This window comes from Phymastichus coffea, unplaced genomic scaffold (genome assembly GCF_024137745.1).
Source record: "Phymastichus coffea isolate CEN01 unplaced genomic scaffold, Cenicafe_Pcof_1.1 PCOF00002, whole genome shotgun sequence".
Classification (NCBI taxonomy): domain Eukaryota; kingdom Metazoa; phylum Arthropoda; class Insecta; order Hymenoptera; family Eulophidae; genus Phymastichus; species Phymastichus coffea.
This window is the reverse complement of record NW_026706813.1, coordinates 5,544,970-5,565,526: the sequence shown is the minus strand read 5'-3', so window position 1 is coordinate 5,565,526 and position 20,557 is coordinate 5,544,970. Positions and strand designations below refer to the sequence as shown.

Genomic DNA, 20,557 nt, shown 5'->3' with positions numbered 1-20,557 from the left:
TAAAATAGGAAAGAATTTTATTTTTCATAAAACTAATTTATTCGTGCTATAAGGGTACAAATAAAGAGCATAAGCCATTCAACAGAATTGATCTAGACCAAATTGAATTTTTCAAAGTTTGCGGTAAAACAAAAATGTTATAGAGAGTTCATCGAAGGAATCTAGATATACGAATGAACATTTGATCTTGTAAGAGCACTTAAATAAGATGTTTTTCATAAGTTTTATCATAAAGAAGGTCATAAATATTCAAATGAATCCCCAATACACGGTGATTGTTTAAAGACTTTAGGCTTATCTGAAATGACGAAAAATTTTTAGTATGGTATTCTATGGTAATTGACCCATAGAATCCAAAAATAAATGTCCCGAAATCGCATCTGCTCCCCTTTCAAAAAAATATTCAAAAATATCATTTTTTCTTATTTTTGATCAAAAATTGTGCATTTGACAGAGGAAAATGAAGTACACTACTTAATTTTGATACAAATAGTAAAAATTTTTATTATTCTCGTACAATTCAGTGTTTTATAAATGAAACGAAGAAAATTCTACAACAGCATCTTTTAATCTTTGAGGATAGGACAAGTTACTTATCAAATTTATTTTCCTTTTCTCCCAAAATCGTAAAAATTCTCTGTGTGCAGATTCGCCAGCTTGTTCTGACCATAGTCCTAAACCTTCTGAATGTTCGAAAAATTTTAAACAATCTTTAAGATGCTCAAACAAAACATGTAGTTTCAAAGTGATCGAGAAATCTGTTGTCATTACTGCGTTTGCTAGTTCTTTAAGTAATTTGTCTAACTCATTTATATTCCCAATTTTTCTTGTAGAAAAGCAAAAATCGACTACTTTATTCATGGCCTTGAATGCACTTACGTAAGGTATCAAAACAAATTGACCTACATCTCTATAAATATTAGGATCCAGTAATTCATCGGGTTCTTTTAGTAATTTTCTGCATGCATTACCTTCAAAAACTTCACCGTGATAATTTTTGGATACTAATTCCAGTTTCATTGGCCAGAGTAGTGCTCTTTCTCGACCAAGTAGCGGTACTAGACCGTCCCAAAAAAGATGGTTGACAAACCCTTGCAGAATATGTAGCTCAGGTATAATGCATTTTTCTATTATTATTATTATTATTATTATTAACCAGAGTATAGTACAAAATATTACAACAAGTAGTAATAATTATACAATTATACATTACAAATTTGTAACCCGGCAGAGGATAAACCTGTTCGCTGGTCTGGTATTTTAAAACTACTAAACACTTAAAGAAAATTAAGAAAAAAAACAAAAAACTTAAAACTAAGAGTTGGTTTGTATAATAGATTATACTATTTCACAAATGAAGTATGGCTTAATATTGGTAGCAAGAATGCTTCCAATAAAAGCTTACTTCACTAATATCTTAAATTTTGTTCTTCTATCTCCAATATCTGATTAACATTTGTCTGGCCGTTACGATTGTCGTCATTGATGCTTTCATTTTTCTTGCATATGATATTCTTTCATATGTATTTAGTCTAGCTGGACAAGTAAGTCCTGTAGCACACGTGACTCTATAATGAGGGAATAATTCAGTATGTTGTTTATGTGAATCGCATTTACATGTTGCTGTGAATACTATGTCATCTAAGACTATCAAATCTTTATATTTAGGTTGTTGTTCCAGTGAGTGCAATGAATTAGTGAAAGTTTGATATCCTCTGATACCTCTATAAAAGTATAATAATGCTTTATTGTTTCCAAGATAATTGATGTCTCCATAGGTCATTCGAATATTATTTGTTTGTTGAATCGGTTTTCCTGATGTATTTTTTGGTTTACTTGTTTCTATTTGCATACTATTGTTGTCTGCAATGTCATCTATTTGTTTAAATACTGTTTCTATGGGTTTATATCTTACTTTATCTATATTTGGTTCTTTGAGAACTTCTTTGTTTTCTTCTTTTATGAAATGTATATGTTTTTTACCAATTAATTGTTTGTATGTGCAGTATTCACATTTATTAATGAAATGTATGTTGGTTGTATCTGTTTTTGTTAGAATGTAAGTTTCGTTTCTTTTTCCCTCTTTGAATCCGTTTTTTGTTTTGGTATTAATAGTTATCCGTTGTGAGTTCCATGCTATGTCAATCACATTTGCAATTGTTTCAATTATTTTTCTGTAGTTATCTGATGCTTTCATTTTTTTCATGTTATATTCAGACATTCGACGATGAGAACGATTTTGATGAAGTGTACAAGTGCCTTGTGAACACAAATATGTCCTTACATCCAAGAGAAACTTATCCTTATCCTCATCCACATGGACTTCCAATGCTGAATTTAGACTATCAAAGTTCCCTTGTTGCTTTAGTTTGTAATAGATTTGTTGTAAATTGTTGCAGTGTATTTTGTGGTTCATTGTATTCCTGTATCTAGAATCTAGTATGGATGGCCTTTGATCCATTTTTTTATTTTGTCCTTTATTGTTTTTATATTGCTGTTTAAAGTTTTGAGGTGAGAAGGTAGTTGATTGAAGGTGGCTAAAGCTCTTGTATAGCTATCTTTAATGCTGATTGTTAATTTTCTTTTAAGGGGCTGTATAGTTTTTTTCCTTGTTACGGAATTTTTCTTTAGGAACATATCTTGCAGGTTGACATAGTGATACACTAGAGATTCCATGGTGAATGTTTGATCTATGTTTAGTGGATTTTTTCATTTATAAACTTGTTTTTATTTATTATTTGTAATAGTCGCGTTTGTAGAGTTTGTATATATTTGAGTCTTCCAATGTATGCTCCACCCCATGCTATAATACCATAGGTTGTTATGCTATGGAAAAGTGCATAGTAAATCATACGTAGATTATCTGTGCTCATTATCCTAGATAATTTGTGGAAAATATAAGTTAGATATTTTAGTCTATTGTATAGCATGTTTGTATGCAGGTCCCATCTCATATGGCTATCGAAATGCACTCCAAGGTACTTAGTATTATCAACTTTTCGAATGGGTGCACCCTTTATATTTATATGTAGATATGTTGAGTTGCTATTGCAGTTATTTCCAAAAGCCATATAAACTGTTTTGTCAATGTTTAGTGACAGTTTATTCAATGCTAGCCAAATGGATATTTTGTTTAAGTAGAAATTCATATTTCTTTCGACTTCATGCCATGTTTCGCCTTTCACGATAATTACCGTGTCATCAGCAAAAGCCGACACACTATCATTTGGTAGCAATTGTAACATATCATTTATATAGATTATGAAAAATAAAGGTCCCAATATTGTACCTTGTGGTACGCCAATGTTGACTTGTTGATATTGACTATATTCACCATTGATTTTAACTCTTTGTTTCCTATTACTTAGATAGCTTTTGATAAGTTCATACGCACTTCCTCTAATTCCATATCTATAAAGTTTTTTGAGTAGAATTTTGTGGTCCACAGTGTCAAAAGCTTTCGCTAGATCCAAGAAAGTTGCTGCTATTGATTTACTTTTGTCTAGTTGATTGTATATTGAGTTGGTTAGGTAGTACAGGGCATTTTTGGTGCTAAGACCTTTTCTAAAACCAAATTGTTTATTAGAAAATAAATTATGTTTGTTGAAAAAACTTGTAATCCTGATTTGTATTAATTTTTCAAAAATTTTGGCAATATTTGATATTAAAGATATAGGTCTATAATTTGTTGGTAGATACTTCTCTTTAGTTTTATAGATAGGAATAATTTCAGCACTTTTTAATTCATCAGGCCATATTTCTTTTTGTAAGCATAAATTAAAGATATAGGTCAACGGATCACTTATGTGATTTATTATTATCTTTAGTACCTGAGTGTTGATGCCGTCAGATCCTCCATTTTTGTTGCCCATTTTTCTTATTGTTTGTTGAACTTCTATTCTATTTGTTAAATGTAGAAAAATACTGTTGTTGTTCATAGATGGTAGAGTAATGTTACTATTTATTGGTTGTCTAATATTATCACATATCTGTTTGCCTACTGTACTGAAAAATGTATTCATTTGTTCTGCAATGTCGTTTGAGTTTGTAATTTTATTATTACCTATTAGTAGATGATTTATGTTATTGTTTTTATTGGTTTTCGTCCCAATTTTGTTGTTGATTATTTTCCATAATTTTCGTGGATTGTGTTGATTTGTTTTGATTTGATTTTTTTCATATTTTTCTTTAGCTAGATCTATGGTCTTTTTTAAAGTTTCTACATAGTTTTTATATTTTTCTCTTTTTATTGTATTATTGGGATCTTTTTTCCAATTATTATAAAGTTTTTCTTTGTGTGCACATGATATCATTATTGCTTTAGTTATCCAATTACTCCTTGGATTCATTTTATTCTTATTGTGTTTATTGATTTTAGATGATGCCTTGATACATGTTTGTATTTTTTCTATTAATTTGTTCGTTGCTAGGTTAGGGTCTTTTATTATTTGTATGTCAGCCCAAACAGTTCTTTTGGCTTTATTTTTTAGTTTAAAATAGTTTATTATTTTGAAATGGGTTTTTTGTGTACATTTATAATTATTCCTTAGACTCATCATTATTGGGTAGTGATCATTGAAGGGTATGTTGAGGACGTAAGTTTTATATTTGACTTTTTCTAGCCTAACAAAAAAATTATCTATACATGTACCTTTGTTAATATCAATATTGGATGGTCTTGTTATGGTATGTAGACCTGGGCAATATCCATTTTCTAGCAGTACTTGTAGAAAATCTTGATCTAGTATTTCTTCTCTCAATATATCAAAATTAAAGTCTCCCATTAAAATATTGTTTTTATATTTTTTATTTATTTTCAATAATTCTTTGAGATTCAAAAGGAATTCAGATTTAGATAAATCATGGGATCTGTAAATTGCAGACAGCACCAAATTTTTGTTGTTTTCTAGTGTAATATTAGAGTTAATTATTTTTAATTTATCTATTTCAAGAATTTCTGTAATTTCGATGATTTCTTCTTTCATGTACAAAACAACACCATCTGATTTGTTTATTTTACTTTCATTATAATATATTTTATAGTCTGGAATATTGAACATTTCATGATTTTCTAAATACCATGTTTCTGTGCATACTATTATACATGGTTTTTTATCGAGGTTCTTCAGAAATACTAGCAATTTATTGTAATTTTTTTTTAGGCTTCTGATGTTTATACATAGAATGATATTATTTTCCTTACATATATATTTATTTAGATCATCAATATTATCTGTTTTATGTTCATTTTCAAATATAATATCATATAAATTGTTATCCATATTGTAATATTGCAGAAAACTATTTAGTATTTCTGGTTTTATTACCTGTTGGACTTGGTGTAGATAACGATGATAACGATAAACTGTTATTTATTCTCGGACGGTTATATATCTTGCGGGTGTTTGTTTCAAAGTTTATTCTACCAAAATATCTTTGATAAGTTGGTTGAATTGGATAATCTGTCATTTCAATATACCTTTTTATTTTCATTTTTAAAACTTCACACATTTCGCTGTCGATTGCACTATGGTTTACGTTGTAGTTTTTACTATATGTTTCATTGTGGAAAATGCAGTTTGGACATTGGAGTATGCTGCTACTACACATTTTTGCTTGGTGCTTGCCTGCACATTTATAACACGTTGGCTCTTTTTTTGCTTTTTCACACTTTCCGCCGCCGTGGCCAAAACCTGAGCAGTTATAACACGGATATGTATTGATGACGTCGAAGATTCTGCAGTTTTGACAACCAATAAATAATTTGTTACTATTGTTTTTTATATGTTTATATAAAATAGATGGAACTTCTACTATTGCAGTTACTGTTTTATTTTTTTCATTTGTAAATACATGGTTTACTTTGCATTTTTCTTCGTATTGACTAAAATTTCTTGCATTAATATCAGTTTCTATATCTTTTACATTTGTTGTGAAAGCTTTAGAAATTCCTACTACTTTAATTATCGGTTTACGTATTTCTTCTTTTTGAACAGTAAGTGCCGGTAGTTTTTTTTGTAAAGTTTTTTCTAATACTGTGACATTTTCTTCGGTCATGCAGTTGACAATTATTGTGTCAGTATTTTTAACTTGTACACTTTTTGTTTGTATGTTTTTGTCTTTAATTAAGTAATGTGCTACTTGATTTTCTAAGTTTATGTTATCATTACTCTTTTTCTTTATTATTAGTCTTGGTATTCTTTTGGGTTTAGGTTTTGGTAGTGCAATTGTTTCAGCATATGTTTTTCTCATAATGTTAGTATTTGCATTTTTATTTTGTTTTTCTTTAATTAGTAGTTCATTGAGCAATTCATTTTTTTCTTTTGTTTCTTTGTACAGTTCTTTCAATAGGTTATTTTCGGCTTTTAGTTGTTGTAATTCATCCAAATCACTGATCTGTGTTACATCCATATTAACATCGTTTTCATTTAAAATTTGCTTTTCATGCACAAGCTCATTTAATATTTCCTGTTTTAATTGTTCTCTACTTACAAGTTTGAATTGTGTTATAAAAGCACTAGCTTGTTCACTTAAGTCCCCATATGGCAAGTTTGATGTTAGTGCAAAATTTGGATGCTCCTAGCATATTATGAATGAGCTGTTTATTAGTTTGATTGCATTTCCTGCATTGATTTTTGCTACTATTTCACTTGTATGATAGAAATTACCACATACTAAACACACAACTGCTCGAACTTTTGTATTTGGATGACACTTGAAATGCTTATGTAGCGATGATGCGTCAGGCGGTTGCACCTCCGCACCGCTTGACGGCGACATCGCGACTGAAGTATAGTATACATAAATCATTTTCCTCTACAAACAGTGGCTCATTTACTGTACTGTGGCAATCTTTTGAGAATTTAGTTTTACAACCTAAAGTAGTAACATATTTCTTTCTATCTCTTTTCAAATCTCCATATGTTTTCAGAGCATAACGTTTGTCTCTATCAGTATTATTAATTCTTTCTTTATTGGCTCTCATGTCTGATAAACTAATAAAACAATAAGGACACGGAAATATCGCTGTCGCTGTTTGTTGGCCATTTACCATCAATAATACTTTGAAATCTGATGTGAATTTGAACGAAATATCATTTATTTTTATCAAATCAAAAAGAATTTTAATATTTGCATGTGATTCTTTTATCTCTGGCCCAATACAAACTATTATCAACTTTTTAACACTAGTCCAGTTATTGATGGGATTTATTTCATTATAAACTACTTTTCTTCTTTTTTCTAATGGAGGATCTGTAGATACACCAGATATCACGGACATGCAAATTTTAAAAAAGCCTTGCCCACCATCAGCCATAATTTTAACACGGTAATCGCCGATAATATTGCGCTTTTCTACTACATGCTTTAATAATTCTTCAGCATTTGCAAAAACTACAGGTAATTTAGTTTTATCATTATTTTTTCCAGTTTCAAACTCTAAAACCTCATTTTTATATAAATCTTTCAACAACTTCGATCGTTCACTTACATGCATTGCATAATTTGCCGGTATAGCTTTTCTCCCTACAGATTTACGAATCAAGCCAGTCATTTTTTTCATGTGATTGTTGGATACACCTGTGGTAGTTTGAAATTCATCAAAGCTTGCAGCAGTAAACACGTTTCTAGGCTGATTTTTTTTAGGGTTGAGGCATATTTCGATGGGCTTTCCTAAAGTATGAAGCTCTACTGTCTTATGTGCACTTGTATTTCCTTTTTTGTCAATTTTGTTTTTTATTATTTTAGAAGCAATTTGCTCTTGATTTTTATCTGACAGCTTATCTACTAAATTTATGAGATTTTTATATGCAGCTGATAATGAAGTAGTACAAACGTGATTTTTACCTTTGCCTATCTTTTTCAAACACACTTTACATAATTGAATTACTTTTTGAGATTTAGATGTAGAATTCTTACATTCTTTAAGCTGTGTTACTTTGGACTTACATGAGCCATACAAACCATTTGATTCGTTTATCTTGTTTCGTTTATCTAGTATTTCTTTCTTTCTTGATTTTGCATGATCAGTACACTTAGCAGTTACGCAGATGTAACAATTACAGTTACCATTCGCAGAAGATGTTTGAGCTCGAGTATCTTTCGCCAAGACTATATCTTTATAGTTTGGTATTTGTTAAATTTGTCTTTGAAAATTTCCTTTTTTTCGCTCTTGAAGGGCAAGACGACATGAGACACAAATACTCAGGGGAAATCTTGCATCACTTAGATCATAATTTTTATCACAATACTCTCTTACTAATTTTTCAACATTGTCATTAATTAAAAAACTATTCACAGTTTTGTTTCGAAAAACAATTTTTTTTCCACAAGGGCTACACACCTTTTTTCTATTATCTTCATGATTGCATTTATTCACAGGCATAATTTCAATAAAAAAGTAAATAAGTCACCGACGAAAATGCTTTTTAAGCCGTCTTAATTACACAGCGAAACAGCGAGCAATATAAACGTAAACACAGCCGATCCCAGAGATAGACAACTAGGAATATTTGTTTTATATACGGTGATTGAATATGTTGGTATTTAATGTATAACCAATATATTAACAAATATGGTACCTTAAAAATTGTCTAAATTTCCTGCGAACGTTTTTTTAACAATATTCATCAAATATTACCATGTAATAAAAATGTTTACTATTTGCATCAAAATTAAGGAGTGTACTTCATTTTCCTATGTCAAATGTACAATTTTTGATCAAAAATAAGAAAAAATGATATTTTTGAATATTTCTTTGAAAGGGGAACAGATGCGATTTCGAGACATTTATTTTTGAATTCTACGGGTCAATTACCATAGAATACCATACTCAAAATTTTTCGTCATTTCAGGTAAACCTAAAGTCTTTAAACGATCACCGTGAATAGTTAACAATACTCTTCGTTTAATAAAAATCTAGATCCGAACTCTGGCCTTCTTGATACAAGATAATTTATATATTCATTAAAGTATGTAAAAAAACTTTCGCTCTAATTTAAAAATTTAATTAGCTACATGTAATCCATAAACTAAATTAATTCTTAAATGTGAATCAGGCTTGGCACTTTCTGGTGATATACTGAAAGAAGCTGAATTTATTTTCAAATGCCTTGTAAACAACAAATTTAATTTTTTGTCTAGGATGAATATTTTGAATGAAGATAAATTATTGTCTTGAACAGAGAATTTTACGTATTATTATGAGAGTATTTCAGTAAGTATTTTATCTTGATGTAATTAGAAGGTGTAACTATTTGTCTTGAGTTAGGTTATGTTTTCATTATTTTATGTTTCTTGAGTCTAGTGTTGGCATCGATTCCGCAAAAAGTTTGCCAATAAGATTGTTTGTGTGGTTTCGTAGTCTTGTGTAGTATTTTGCAAAGAAAGTTTGAATTTCTTCTTTTACTGTTGCAATCTGTAAATCATTTCTAATAATTTCGTTTGGAACGAACCACAACGCGTGTGTTATGCTGCGAAGAACTTTCGGTTGAAATCTTTCTAGAATTTCAATGTTCAAGTTCGAAGCGGCTCCTCATAGTTAGATGCCGTAGGTCCAGACTAGCTTAAGTACTGCTTTATATAGCAGAAGTTTATTTTCAATTGTTAGCTCTAATTTTCCTTCAATAAGCCAGTACATTTTCCTCCATTTTAATTCTAATTGTTTCCTCTCGGTAAATATATGTTCTTGCCTAAGTATTTGACAGGGTCTTTCTGCGGTATGTATTTGTCATTCAACGGAATAGGTGGACACGTATCTTTACGGAGAGGAACTGTGGTGTGAATTAATTTACTCTAGTTTACTATTGTTCTACACGAATTTAACCGATTTTGAAGATGGTTATTTACGTAATTTTGTAGTGTTTCCGATGCTATTGTTGCTTCTTAATGTGTTATTGATGTTGCTGTCAAAATATTTGGAGACTCTGATAAGTCCGTCTGCATATGTTGCTGTCAAAATATTTGGAGACTCTGATAAGTCCGATGTGTATAGCAGATATAGTGTTGGGTCTAAAACACTGCCCAGTGGTACTCCTGCTTTTATTACTTGCCGTGTTGACGCTTTTTTTATTGGTTTTTACTTGAAATGTTCTATCTTGATTCGTTTTATGTACGGTGTAGTTTGGTATACTGAGATAGTTCTTACTTGTAAAGTGTGTTTCTGATAACAACGTGATGTCTACATTTTCATAAATTAAGAATGATTTCAATTCCAAGTGCCTTTGCATTAGATCGTTTTCATTCTAGATAGCCAATTTTAAGCCGATCATTTTACTAATGCGGTCAAGAGATTGAGCATAGTGTCCATTCTTTGCATTAGCTGCTCTATCATATATTCTAGTTTATTTGTATTATTGTTGTTGTTGTTGTTCGAGTTACATAGATCAGCCTGTGTATTCATTTTATTTAATTCTGCCGTTACGTTTTGGTTGTTTTGTTTTAATAACACTTGAGCATATGTTATATTAGTTTTGATTCTGTTGGCATTTAAATTTGAATTAGTATCAATATTATTTTGAACTTGTTTACTGTTTGGAACATAAGTTTTTTCTCTTAGCCTGGGAAACAGTTTTTGCTGTAGTTATTTGTGAATCGGACAACCTTTATAGCTTGCAGTATAGTTACCTTGGCCATTTGCATACCTCACTTCTTTGATTTTTTCTTTTATAGAACAGTTTTCTGTTTCATGTTGTTTTGCACATTTCACACAGATTGCACTTTTGTAACAATAAGTTTTTGTATGCCCGTGTTCTTATCATTTATGGCACTGTGGAATCTCTCTCATGATATTCGAACTTTATCACAGTGTTTAATAGTTTATTCACCTTATTGACTCTTTAGTCGCGTTTTTCCGCTGTAAATAGTGGTAGTGGAATTTTTGTCATCCGATGCCTAATGTTCCGGATGCTCATCATCTTATGTCCCTATTCCTCAATGACAGTTTTTAATTCTTTAGTATCAACGGAAAGATACATACTTCTCAAATTTACTTTTAGTCCTTTATCTTCTTTTGTCTGGTAAGTGTAGAATTGGGTATTTTCTCCTTTAATACGTTTACGATTGGCAGGTATTTTGCAGCTGTTGACGGTTGTATTTTTACTTTGCTTTGTCTTGAGACTTTCAACGTATAGCCATCTTTGGCTATGTCGTAAAGAAGTTTTTCCAGCGGTCGAGGCGATTTATTTTCCTATATTTTGATATAATTATTTTCTATGTTCATTTCTACATTTTCACTGTCCTTAAGAACTTCGAATCTATTGACGGATTAATTTAGCTAGTAATCTGCTAGTTTGGGTTGCCGTTTATTTTGAGGTGTATTTATATATGGGCTATTACTTTCTTCTCTCTCTCTCCTCTTGTTGGCTTTTTTCCAATTGCAATTGTCCATTTTTTTGTGTTGTTTTGTAGAGGTGTAAACATCGTATCTTTTTCCTATGTGGCCATTTGGCCTTTATGCTGCTGATTATTATTACTTTTAGTAATTAATTTGAGTAAAAATGTTTCTTCCCTTGATTAGTTCAAATTCTTGATTTCCGAGTTGAGCGCAGCACAAAACATGTCCGCTTCACTCTTATACCAAACACTGACTGTGATGACTATCATAAAGTGGAAAAGTAATTACTCTTATAAACTTATTAACTCTCTTATAACTTATATACTCTTATAACTTATAAACTTTCATTTTTTCTTAAATTATCTAGCATATTATCTAATTGTAATTTATAAAAATATATTTGATATATATATTTAATATCTATTTAATATTTATAAAACTATATGTCACTAATAATAAAAAGCCATATAGATTTTAAGTGAGTTTTATGACGTTTGACTTATTTTTGCTGTTAGTTTACTTTGTCTAAACGCACTTTTATTCAATTACGAATTCAAATATTTTAATTACAAAACATACTTATTTGTTAGACAAGTTCATTTAATAGTTTTTAACTTTAGCTAAGTGAACATAATTAAATGAAATAATTGCCGGCTTTGAAAGACAAAAGGGAGAAATTGCTTGCTACAGAAGCTAATGAGTCGCGTATTATAACGAAATTATCTTGGGTGATTCAAGGACTCTGTAGACAGTTAAAATTAAAATTCAAGCTACTTCACCACCAAATAGATATAAAATACTTTTGAAAGCAAAATCCCTCTGTAAAATTACGTATTACCTAAATAATGAGTATGGAAAGTATTTCAATACCGATTTTAATATTAGTGACGAAATTATCAGAAAAATGTTAAGCTCGATAGACGTTGAAAATACTCTTGCCCAAGATGTTCAAGAAACTGATTGGAGTCGCTAACTACTCGTATCCTTCTTTGTTAAATTAAATTCAGAGGCTATTGATGATTTTCCAGAGATGACTGATCAAGATTTAAAAATTCTGTAAAAATTCTATTTTTTGGCACATACCAGCTTGCCATCACAGTTTTATATCTAGCTGAAATGTTAGATGATGAGGGTAAACTTCAATTAAAATATTTGAAAATACATGAAAATATCTTCATGGTTTTAGTAAGATCGCAGCACATTAACAGAAAAACATATAAATGTTACATAAAGCTTGTACTTGTTTCGAACGTATACGAACATAACAGTATTCTAAGACATTATTGCGATTGCCCTAATGGGTTAAGAACAGTAGGTTGCTTTTGTCATGCTGCAGCTGTAATCTATTATTTGTCTTGCGCAAAATACGAAAGGAGGCTATTTGAACCAGCTGAAAATTGACATTATTATTCAGAGAATAAGTTAATTTATTAAATACAATCAGAATAATATTAATAAAGAAACAACTGCAGATAGACAAGAAGGTGCATCGCATGAATTTCCATAAGAGTCTGACCTTGATAGTAAGGAATATTACGACAGCGAATAACTGTAACTTAGAAGAAAAGAAAATTCAGATACACTTACTACTCTCGTAAAATCTTAATATTTTTGTGCATTTTTTTCAGATTATTTTTCTTATAACGTAAGAAGTTACTTTTGCTATTTGTAAATATATATTGTACATTGTTATTTGATAAAAATTATGATCGGTTGATATATATTATATCAGTAGAAAATATAAATTGAACTTTTTCTATTTGATTAAACAGCTTCCTTATGTTGTAACTATTTTTTTTATTTCCGGAATGAGTGTGTATATATATATTGCTGAAAAAGTGAAAAATAAATCTTAAAAAAGTGCATTTTATCGCCTGAAAAAGCGTTCCAACTAGTTCTTGAGTTGTGAAAAAAAATTATAAATATATATGCATGTCGGAAAAAAACTGTTAGGAGTAAGAATATCAAAAGAAATTGTAAAAATTTCAAGAATATTCAATTACGGATCAACTAGCGTATCGAAAATCAGTAATAATAACGATTATACGTTGTTTATATGCCTATAGCGCCTGTGGCATGTCGATTTTCGATCTTCTTGAAGCTTTATCTAACGTATTTTTAACCGGGGTATCAAATGAAATAAGTTTTCAAATGACGTTGGTTCGGCCTCTTGCTGAAAAATGAGAAAAAAGTAAAAAAATTACAAAAAATCAAGCTCAAGTTTGAAAGCTTCGAAAAAGTTTTAAAAATACATTTAGTAGTTAGGAAAAATTCTCACGAGTAAAAAAGTACGTCAAAAAATATTGCTTTCTCTGACATGAAGGCCAAAACGTGAAGAAAGTGCAGGAAAACGGTTTTTTACATTTGACCGGTTCTAATGCATTTTAAGGGCTTAAAATTGGTGTGAAGACGTTTAATACCACCCCAAAAAGGATCTTGTAATTGCTTTTAAAAATGGCTAGGGGTCCAAATCACTATAAAAATTCGGATGTGGTCTTTTGATTAATATGCAACTGGATATACAGTTTACTTTGTATATCGTTCAACCACTGCATATTGTTTCTATGAAAAAAGTATAATATACATTCGAAAAAATATATGCATGCGTTCGGATTTTTGGGATTTCTGGGAATGCTGATCACAAAAATTAAGTCAGATTTTGAAAATTGTAAAGTATCAGAACTTATATTGCAAAAGTAAGCTTCACTTCTAAATAGAATGCTGTCAAAATTTCAGCCAGATCCATCGAGTAGTTCCGTTTTTTTCCTCGAGCAACGTAAACAACTTTTGCTTATTTTTAACAATGGAAAAAAATGAGCTCCGAACGGTAATAAATCATTTCTATTTCAAAGGTCTTACACCGATTGAAATCAAAGCTGAGGTAGATACAGTTCATCTTAAGGTGTATCAACTTAAGGAGCTAAAACGTGCGCAAGAAAGATCATGACTAATTCAAGCATCAAACACACAACGTCGCCCCGAAGCCCACCGATGAACAACAAAGAATGAGAGCTTACCAATGTGATATGATTAATATTTGAACTTTTAATATTAATTAAAATCCCTCAAGCATTCTAACTTTGCATATTAAAAGAAACGTGTTCAAATACTTAATATTACATTATGTGAAAACTTTAGGTCCGTAAAAATTGCGATCAGTTATATACTCGAACTCACGTTTTTATGCCGTACGTGAAACGATAAGCTCCATTCAGCTATTCCCTGCACCAATGGTCATCCGATTCTCGAAAATTGTATTTCTTTTATAAACTCTAAACTCAGAAACTTTCCATTCATTTATACGACATTCACAATCTCTTAATTTTTATTTTTCACCAAAGTGAAAATCTCTCTTAATATTAAAAAAAAATGTTATTCTCTAATTCGAGGGTGGCTCAATAAGTCCTTAGAAAAAGATAGAAAAACAATTTTTTTTTTATTTTTTAACATAATCATCTCTTAGCTCAATACACTTTTCGAGGCGTCCTCCAAGTATTTTTAAGCCGTTTGAAAGAAATAATTTTGGAAGTTCTTCAAAATAACCATTTGTTTGTGTTATGACTTCCTCATTCGAGATGAATTGTTGTCTGGCATGCCACTTTTTTAAGTTTGGGAATAAAAAAATATCACTAGGGACTTAATCTGGTGAATAAGGTGGATGGTCTACTAATTCGAAGTTCAATTCCATAATTTTAGCCATTGAAACTAAGCAACTGTGCACTTGTGTATTTTCTTGATGAAACGGAATTTTTTTTTGTTTAAATGAGGCCGTTATTCCTTTATATTCTCGCATAACCGGTCCAACAATGACGCATAATACTCTCCAGTGATTGTTTGTCCCTTTTCTAAATAATTGAAGAAGATAATTCCACGTACATCCCAAAAAACAGTGTCCATAACCTTGCTGGCCGATTTTACTGTCTTAGCCTTCTTTGGAGCTGTTTAACACTTCACAATCCACTGTTTTGACTGTTCCTTCGTCTCAAGAGTGTAGTGGTGTATCCACATTTCGTCTACAGTTATGAATCGACGCAGAAAGTCGTTAGGATTACCAGGATCCAGGATCTTAGATCCACCACTGATAAGTTTCTCCGCGAGTTCCGCAGGAAGCCGGATCGATGCCACCTGCATACCTACGTATTATTGTCGCAGATTTATCACCGCGTCAGTGATGACCTTCCACTCCGGACCAGCCGCTTTTTGCAGGGCCTTAACAACCTGTTCCTTGGTCGTCGACTCGGTTATCTCCTTGATTTCGAGGTTTGCCTCCTGTACTTTGCTGATAACCTCCGCTACAGCCGCCAGCTTGTCGCCTACCCGGCTCCTGAGCGCTTCAGTTTTTTTCCCTGTTTCTGCCTTTCAGTACGACCAACACTTCATTTTTCCGTGTCCTCCGTATTCTCATTAATTCGCTCTCTTCTCCCTCTACCTGATTCTCTGAGAAAAACTCTTCCACTTTTTTGCAGAGTCTGGAGTAATTTTCTCCAGGGTTCCTGGCCCGAACTAGCAAGGCATTTGTTAGTTTTTGAGGGCCTCGTTTTGGTAAAGGATTTCTCTTCTTTGGCTCTTCTTTCTTCTTCTTCTTCTTTGCATTCTTCTTTCTTCTCTTTTCTTCCCTGGGCTCTTCCCAATTTTCAGCCTTTTCTCCTTCCTCCCGGGTTTTGCCTCGTTCAGTCTGCTTCTCTGCAAATACCGCCGTATTCTGCTGATTCCTCTTATTCCTCTTGACTGTCGCTGTTTCCATACAAGGCGGAGAGCCTGCTTTTCGCTTAGGCGTGCCGTCAGAGGAATTCGGCAGTTGTTTATCAGTCGGCGTCGAGAACAGTTTCTTTCTTATGCCAACGGGGTCTTCGACCCAACGGTTATCAGGAGCTGGTACCTTGTCAATCTGCTCCTTTGGCATTTCACTTTTAAGGCTCCTGAACGCGTTTTTAACCTTTTTCGCTAGGCCGCGCGTGTTATTATTAACTGTTCTCTGGCTTTTATCGTTCAGCATCTCCAGAAGCTCCTCTATTGCTTCCTCGAGTTGCTGAAGCTTGCCAGCAGAGCCATTCTCTACGTCACTTGTAGCATTAGGTACTACAGGGGTCGAGTGACCAACCCCTGCAGCACTGCGGTCATGAGATGACGACGTCGGGGAGCCCGCTTGCTTACTCCCACCAGGCGCCGGTACTAGGATATCCCTCCCTTGCACCGTAAACGATTTACTTTGAGTTGTACTCGCCATGATTGGTTTATATTCGGAGCACTTACTCCTAGTCCGTGACCCTGGACAGGGTTTGTGTTTGGTCCGCGAGAGGTATTTTATTTCCCTCAAGCCCTCCCGCTATTGGCAAGCCAATAGCAAGCGAGCCTCCCTATCCACCACCTGGGACGCGCCACGTCGGGGTTCACCTCCCCGTCTACTTAGACTACTAAGTAGACTACTAAGTGTGTGTGTGTGTGTGTGTGTGTGTGTGTGTGTGTGTGTGTGTGTGTGTGTGTGTGTGTGTGTGTGTGTGTTTTTTTTTTTTTTTTTTTTTATTAAAGAGAGTTGGAGAATGCTTTATGCACGTAACGGCCTGTGGGAATCCCTAAGCATGGTATACCCACTAAACTCCCATCTCTCTATGTCCTGCCTGTATCCCCCGCGGGAACCGCCCGCGCCGCTAGGCATTACTTCGCGGGGGGGCTTCTGCTATATTAGCCTTGTCTTCTTCATTACCTTTCGGCTGTTTCGTTTTCTTCGATCTTCATCGTCTTCGGCTATGTTAGCCTCGTCTTCTTCTTACGGCATCGATTTACACGTCTTCTTCCAACGGCATCGTCCGGTCATCCTCTGGACAGACTCCACCTCGACACCTACATTCCTCTGCATCGGGTGAGGGAGTCTGGGCTCAACCCAATGTCCTTTACTCTCCCGCAAAGGCAGGGGAGCCCTTAGGATAGGCTGGCGCCTTGTTATCCTATGGACATAGGTGACCCCAGATCCTACGTTCCTCTGCATCGGATGGGGTGACCGCGCTCTACCAACTACTCTGTGGTAGTTTAGGAGCGCTTTTTAGTCCCATAGTCTGGCACCTCGCTCTATCTATGCATGATAGACCTGACACGTCTTCTCTCTTCCTCCTTTCTTACTTCGGTCAGCCGGTTTACCACTGACGAGGCAAAGGTCACTACCGTTTCCTATCCCTCTGACGAGCCGAGCAGGCAAGCTCCGAGCCCTTCGGGACTCATTGGATCATTCCACTCCGTGCGGAAATGCATCCGTTCTTCAGCGAAGCGGGGACACACAAATAGGACATGTTCTACGTCCTCGTCAGTGCGTGGACAGGCTGGGCATTCGGCACTCGCATAGATACCGATGCGTTGGAGATAACTGCGGAAGCAGCCATGACCGGTGAGCACCTGTGTCAGTTGGAAGGTGAGGTGTCCGTGGCGCCTGCCTGTCCACTTGTCAATGTTCGGGATGATGCGATGAGTCCAGCGACCTTTCACTGCGTTGTCCCATTTTCTCTGCCATTCTCGCATTAAATTTTGCGTCCACCGTTTGCTGTGGACATGTCTATCAGCATTGTTCTCTTCGTTACGACCTCCTTCACGGTATATTTCTGCTCTGTCGCATGCTAGTAGGTCGATAGGCGCTATTCCAGCGATTACCGAGACTGCAATGTCCGATACAGTTCGGTATGCACGGGCAACTCGTAGCGCTGCTGCTCTGCAGGCTCTTCGACACGTCTGTGTGTGTGTGTGTGTGTGTGTGTGTGTGTGTGTGTGTGTGTGTGTGTGTGTGTGTGTGTGTGTGTGTGTGTGTGTGTGTGTGTGTGTGTGTGTGTGTGTGTGTGTGTGTGTGTGTGTGTGTGTGTGTGTGTGAAATTAATTACTTAAATAAGCTTTTTTTTCAGCTTATAACTCAACTCTTTTATTTTATTTTATTAATTTAGTTACTGATATTCAACTCAGTACGTTTTATAAGGACCCTTGATTAAGAACAATCTCGTAGAATAAAAAGAATTTTTAAATGATATACTTACTTTTAAAATTTCAAGTTTCAAATCTTGTGCCTTGTAGCGCGCCAAACTATAAATATCTGCGCTTCACTCGATTATTTAACTCACAAGTTCAGACATTTCGCCTGAATCTTTGTCTCAATATATTTCTACATTGTTTTCTAATAGACAGTAATCATCAGATTTTTCCTCGGTAGATCATAACTACTCTTCCAAGTACACTCTGCTTCCATTGTAAGTCCATTAATACTGTATTATAACGTGGGCTGAAGGACTGGTGATTAAGCAAATAATTTTTTAACACAATACAAATAGTTACACTTTATATCTACTTATTTATTAATATAAAACATAATCAGGATAGCTCAAGAACTCTAGATGTATTATCAGAATGAAAACTCTTAAAGATTTTAATACATGCGCTCACGCTTATTAGTCACATTAAACTAATAACTATGCGCTCGCTCGCAGCTCGCGTGTCAACGTCGTATCTTATGCTGGGAGGGATTTTCAACAGAGTTGTGACTACACTTAATTTGGCAAATTCGTTCTTTATGCATTTTTTTATTTTTATATTTTAAAATTGATTAATTTTCTTATGTAATTACAGGACAAAAACCAAAAACATGAAAATATATTTGAAAACGACAATCACTGCCATGAAATAATCTCTGAAATCAAGAACGATGATACTTCTGATGATGTTGCTAAAAAAGTAAGGATTTCAGATTTAAAAGTTAGTGACTCTTTGATTCAAGAGTATCAAATGCAGGAAAATTCCATAAATTCAAAAGATATATTTAATAATCAAATTGAACTTGAAAAGAAAACACTGTTACCAAATGACTCAACAATTTTAAAAAGCTCTTTAATTAATGACCAACAAATAAGCGAATATTCACCTTTAATTGAACCAGCTAATATTAAAATAAAAGAAGAAATATTGCAAGATTCACTAGATATAGACGAAGTAAAAGAAAACGATAATGCACAAGATTATGAAATTGCTACTTATGTTAAGATTGAGCAGATTGAAAGTGGTAATGAAAACACAGACAGTGCATTTAGAAAAGATAAATTTTTATCTAATAGAAGTATAGTAATAAAACAAGAAAATATAGAAGCTTCTGAAATCGCCAATGATATAGATGATGAAGAACCTGCTATAGGAAAATTACAAGGAGGTAGAGCGATAAAAACATACTCTAAAAAACAGAATGCCACTATCGATAGCGAAACCGAAAATGAATCCAGCTGGGAAAATGCTGATTATCGAGCATGGAAAAAATCAATAATGTTAGTATATCATAGACTTTCTACAAATAAATATGCGTCTATATTTCTTAGACCGATAACAGAAGATCAAGCACCGGGATACCATTCAATTATATTCAAACCAATGGATTTGTCAACAATCAAAAAGAAGATAGATAATGGTACTATAAGATCAACTTCTCACTTTCAAAGAGACGTGATGCTCATGTTCCAGAATGCAATAATGTTCAATAAGTACAGTACATTTGTACACAAAATGACTCTAGAGATGCAAGAAGAATGTCTTCAGCATATGCAGGTAAAAAATTTTGTTTTACATAAATTAATTTTTATGAAACATTAAAATAGTTTTAAGAGAAGTATGCACTCTTATATTGAAGTATTAATAATTTTTTTTGTAGCTCTATAAGTTTGAATAGATAAGGGGGCAGCAAGAACATTTTACTTATACTATTTGAAATTCTTCAGGTGAAACAAAATTTCGTATTACCATCAGAGAATATATGAATACATCCAAATAAACTCTGCACTATATACTAGCATAATTGTTAATGAGCCATCAAAATTTTGTCGATAGTTATTAAAAAGTTTATATTCATTTATTAATTATTCACTTCCTTATTCTAAAGCTTTTTCTGTCTTCAATAATCAGATAAAACTTGAATAAAATGATGTAATCAATCATAATCTTATTTAAAAGATCAATCGTTATCTATATCTCATATTTTTATTACAGTATAAAAATTTGTACTATAGTTAAAGGATAATTATTTATCAATCATAATTTGCCCTTAGAAATCATTTAAAAAATTTTATTTTATAAGTTTTGTAACGAATAAAGATTGGTATCATAAGTTCCTCCATACGCAACAATTTCACAGTTCATTCTTACAAAATAAGCATGATAAATTCATAATAGGAGTTTTGTTTTACAATGTCATAAGTGCGCTTAGAACAA

At 33.0% G+C, this 20,557-nt stretch overlaps 1 protein-coding gene across 2 annotated transcripts in view; it reads left to right on the top strand.

The window, feature by feature from the left end:
• Positions 1–20,557, top strand: part of LOC131663142 (probable serine/threonine-protein kinase DDB_G0283337) — a 270,050-nt gene that overhangs the window by 158,132 nt on the left and 91,361 nt on the right. Inside the window, exons 3-4 of one of the 2 annotated variants that reach the window (XM_058933307.1) lie at positions 18,935–19,897; positions 20,001–20,261. In XM_058933307.1, the coding sequence (XP_058789290.1) occupies positions 18,935–19,897; positions 20,001–20,018 (981 nt within the window). In that variant the 3' untranslated portion in view covers positions 20,019–20,261. Of the gene's footprint in view, positions 1–18,934; positions 19,898–20,000; positions 20,262–20,557 lie in introns of those variants that run through there. The other variant, XM_058933298.1, reaches the window with a different exon arrangement.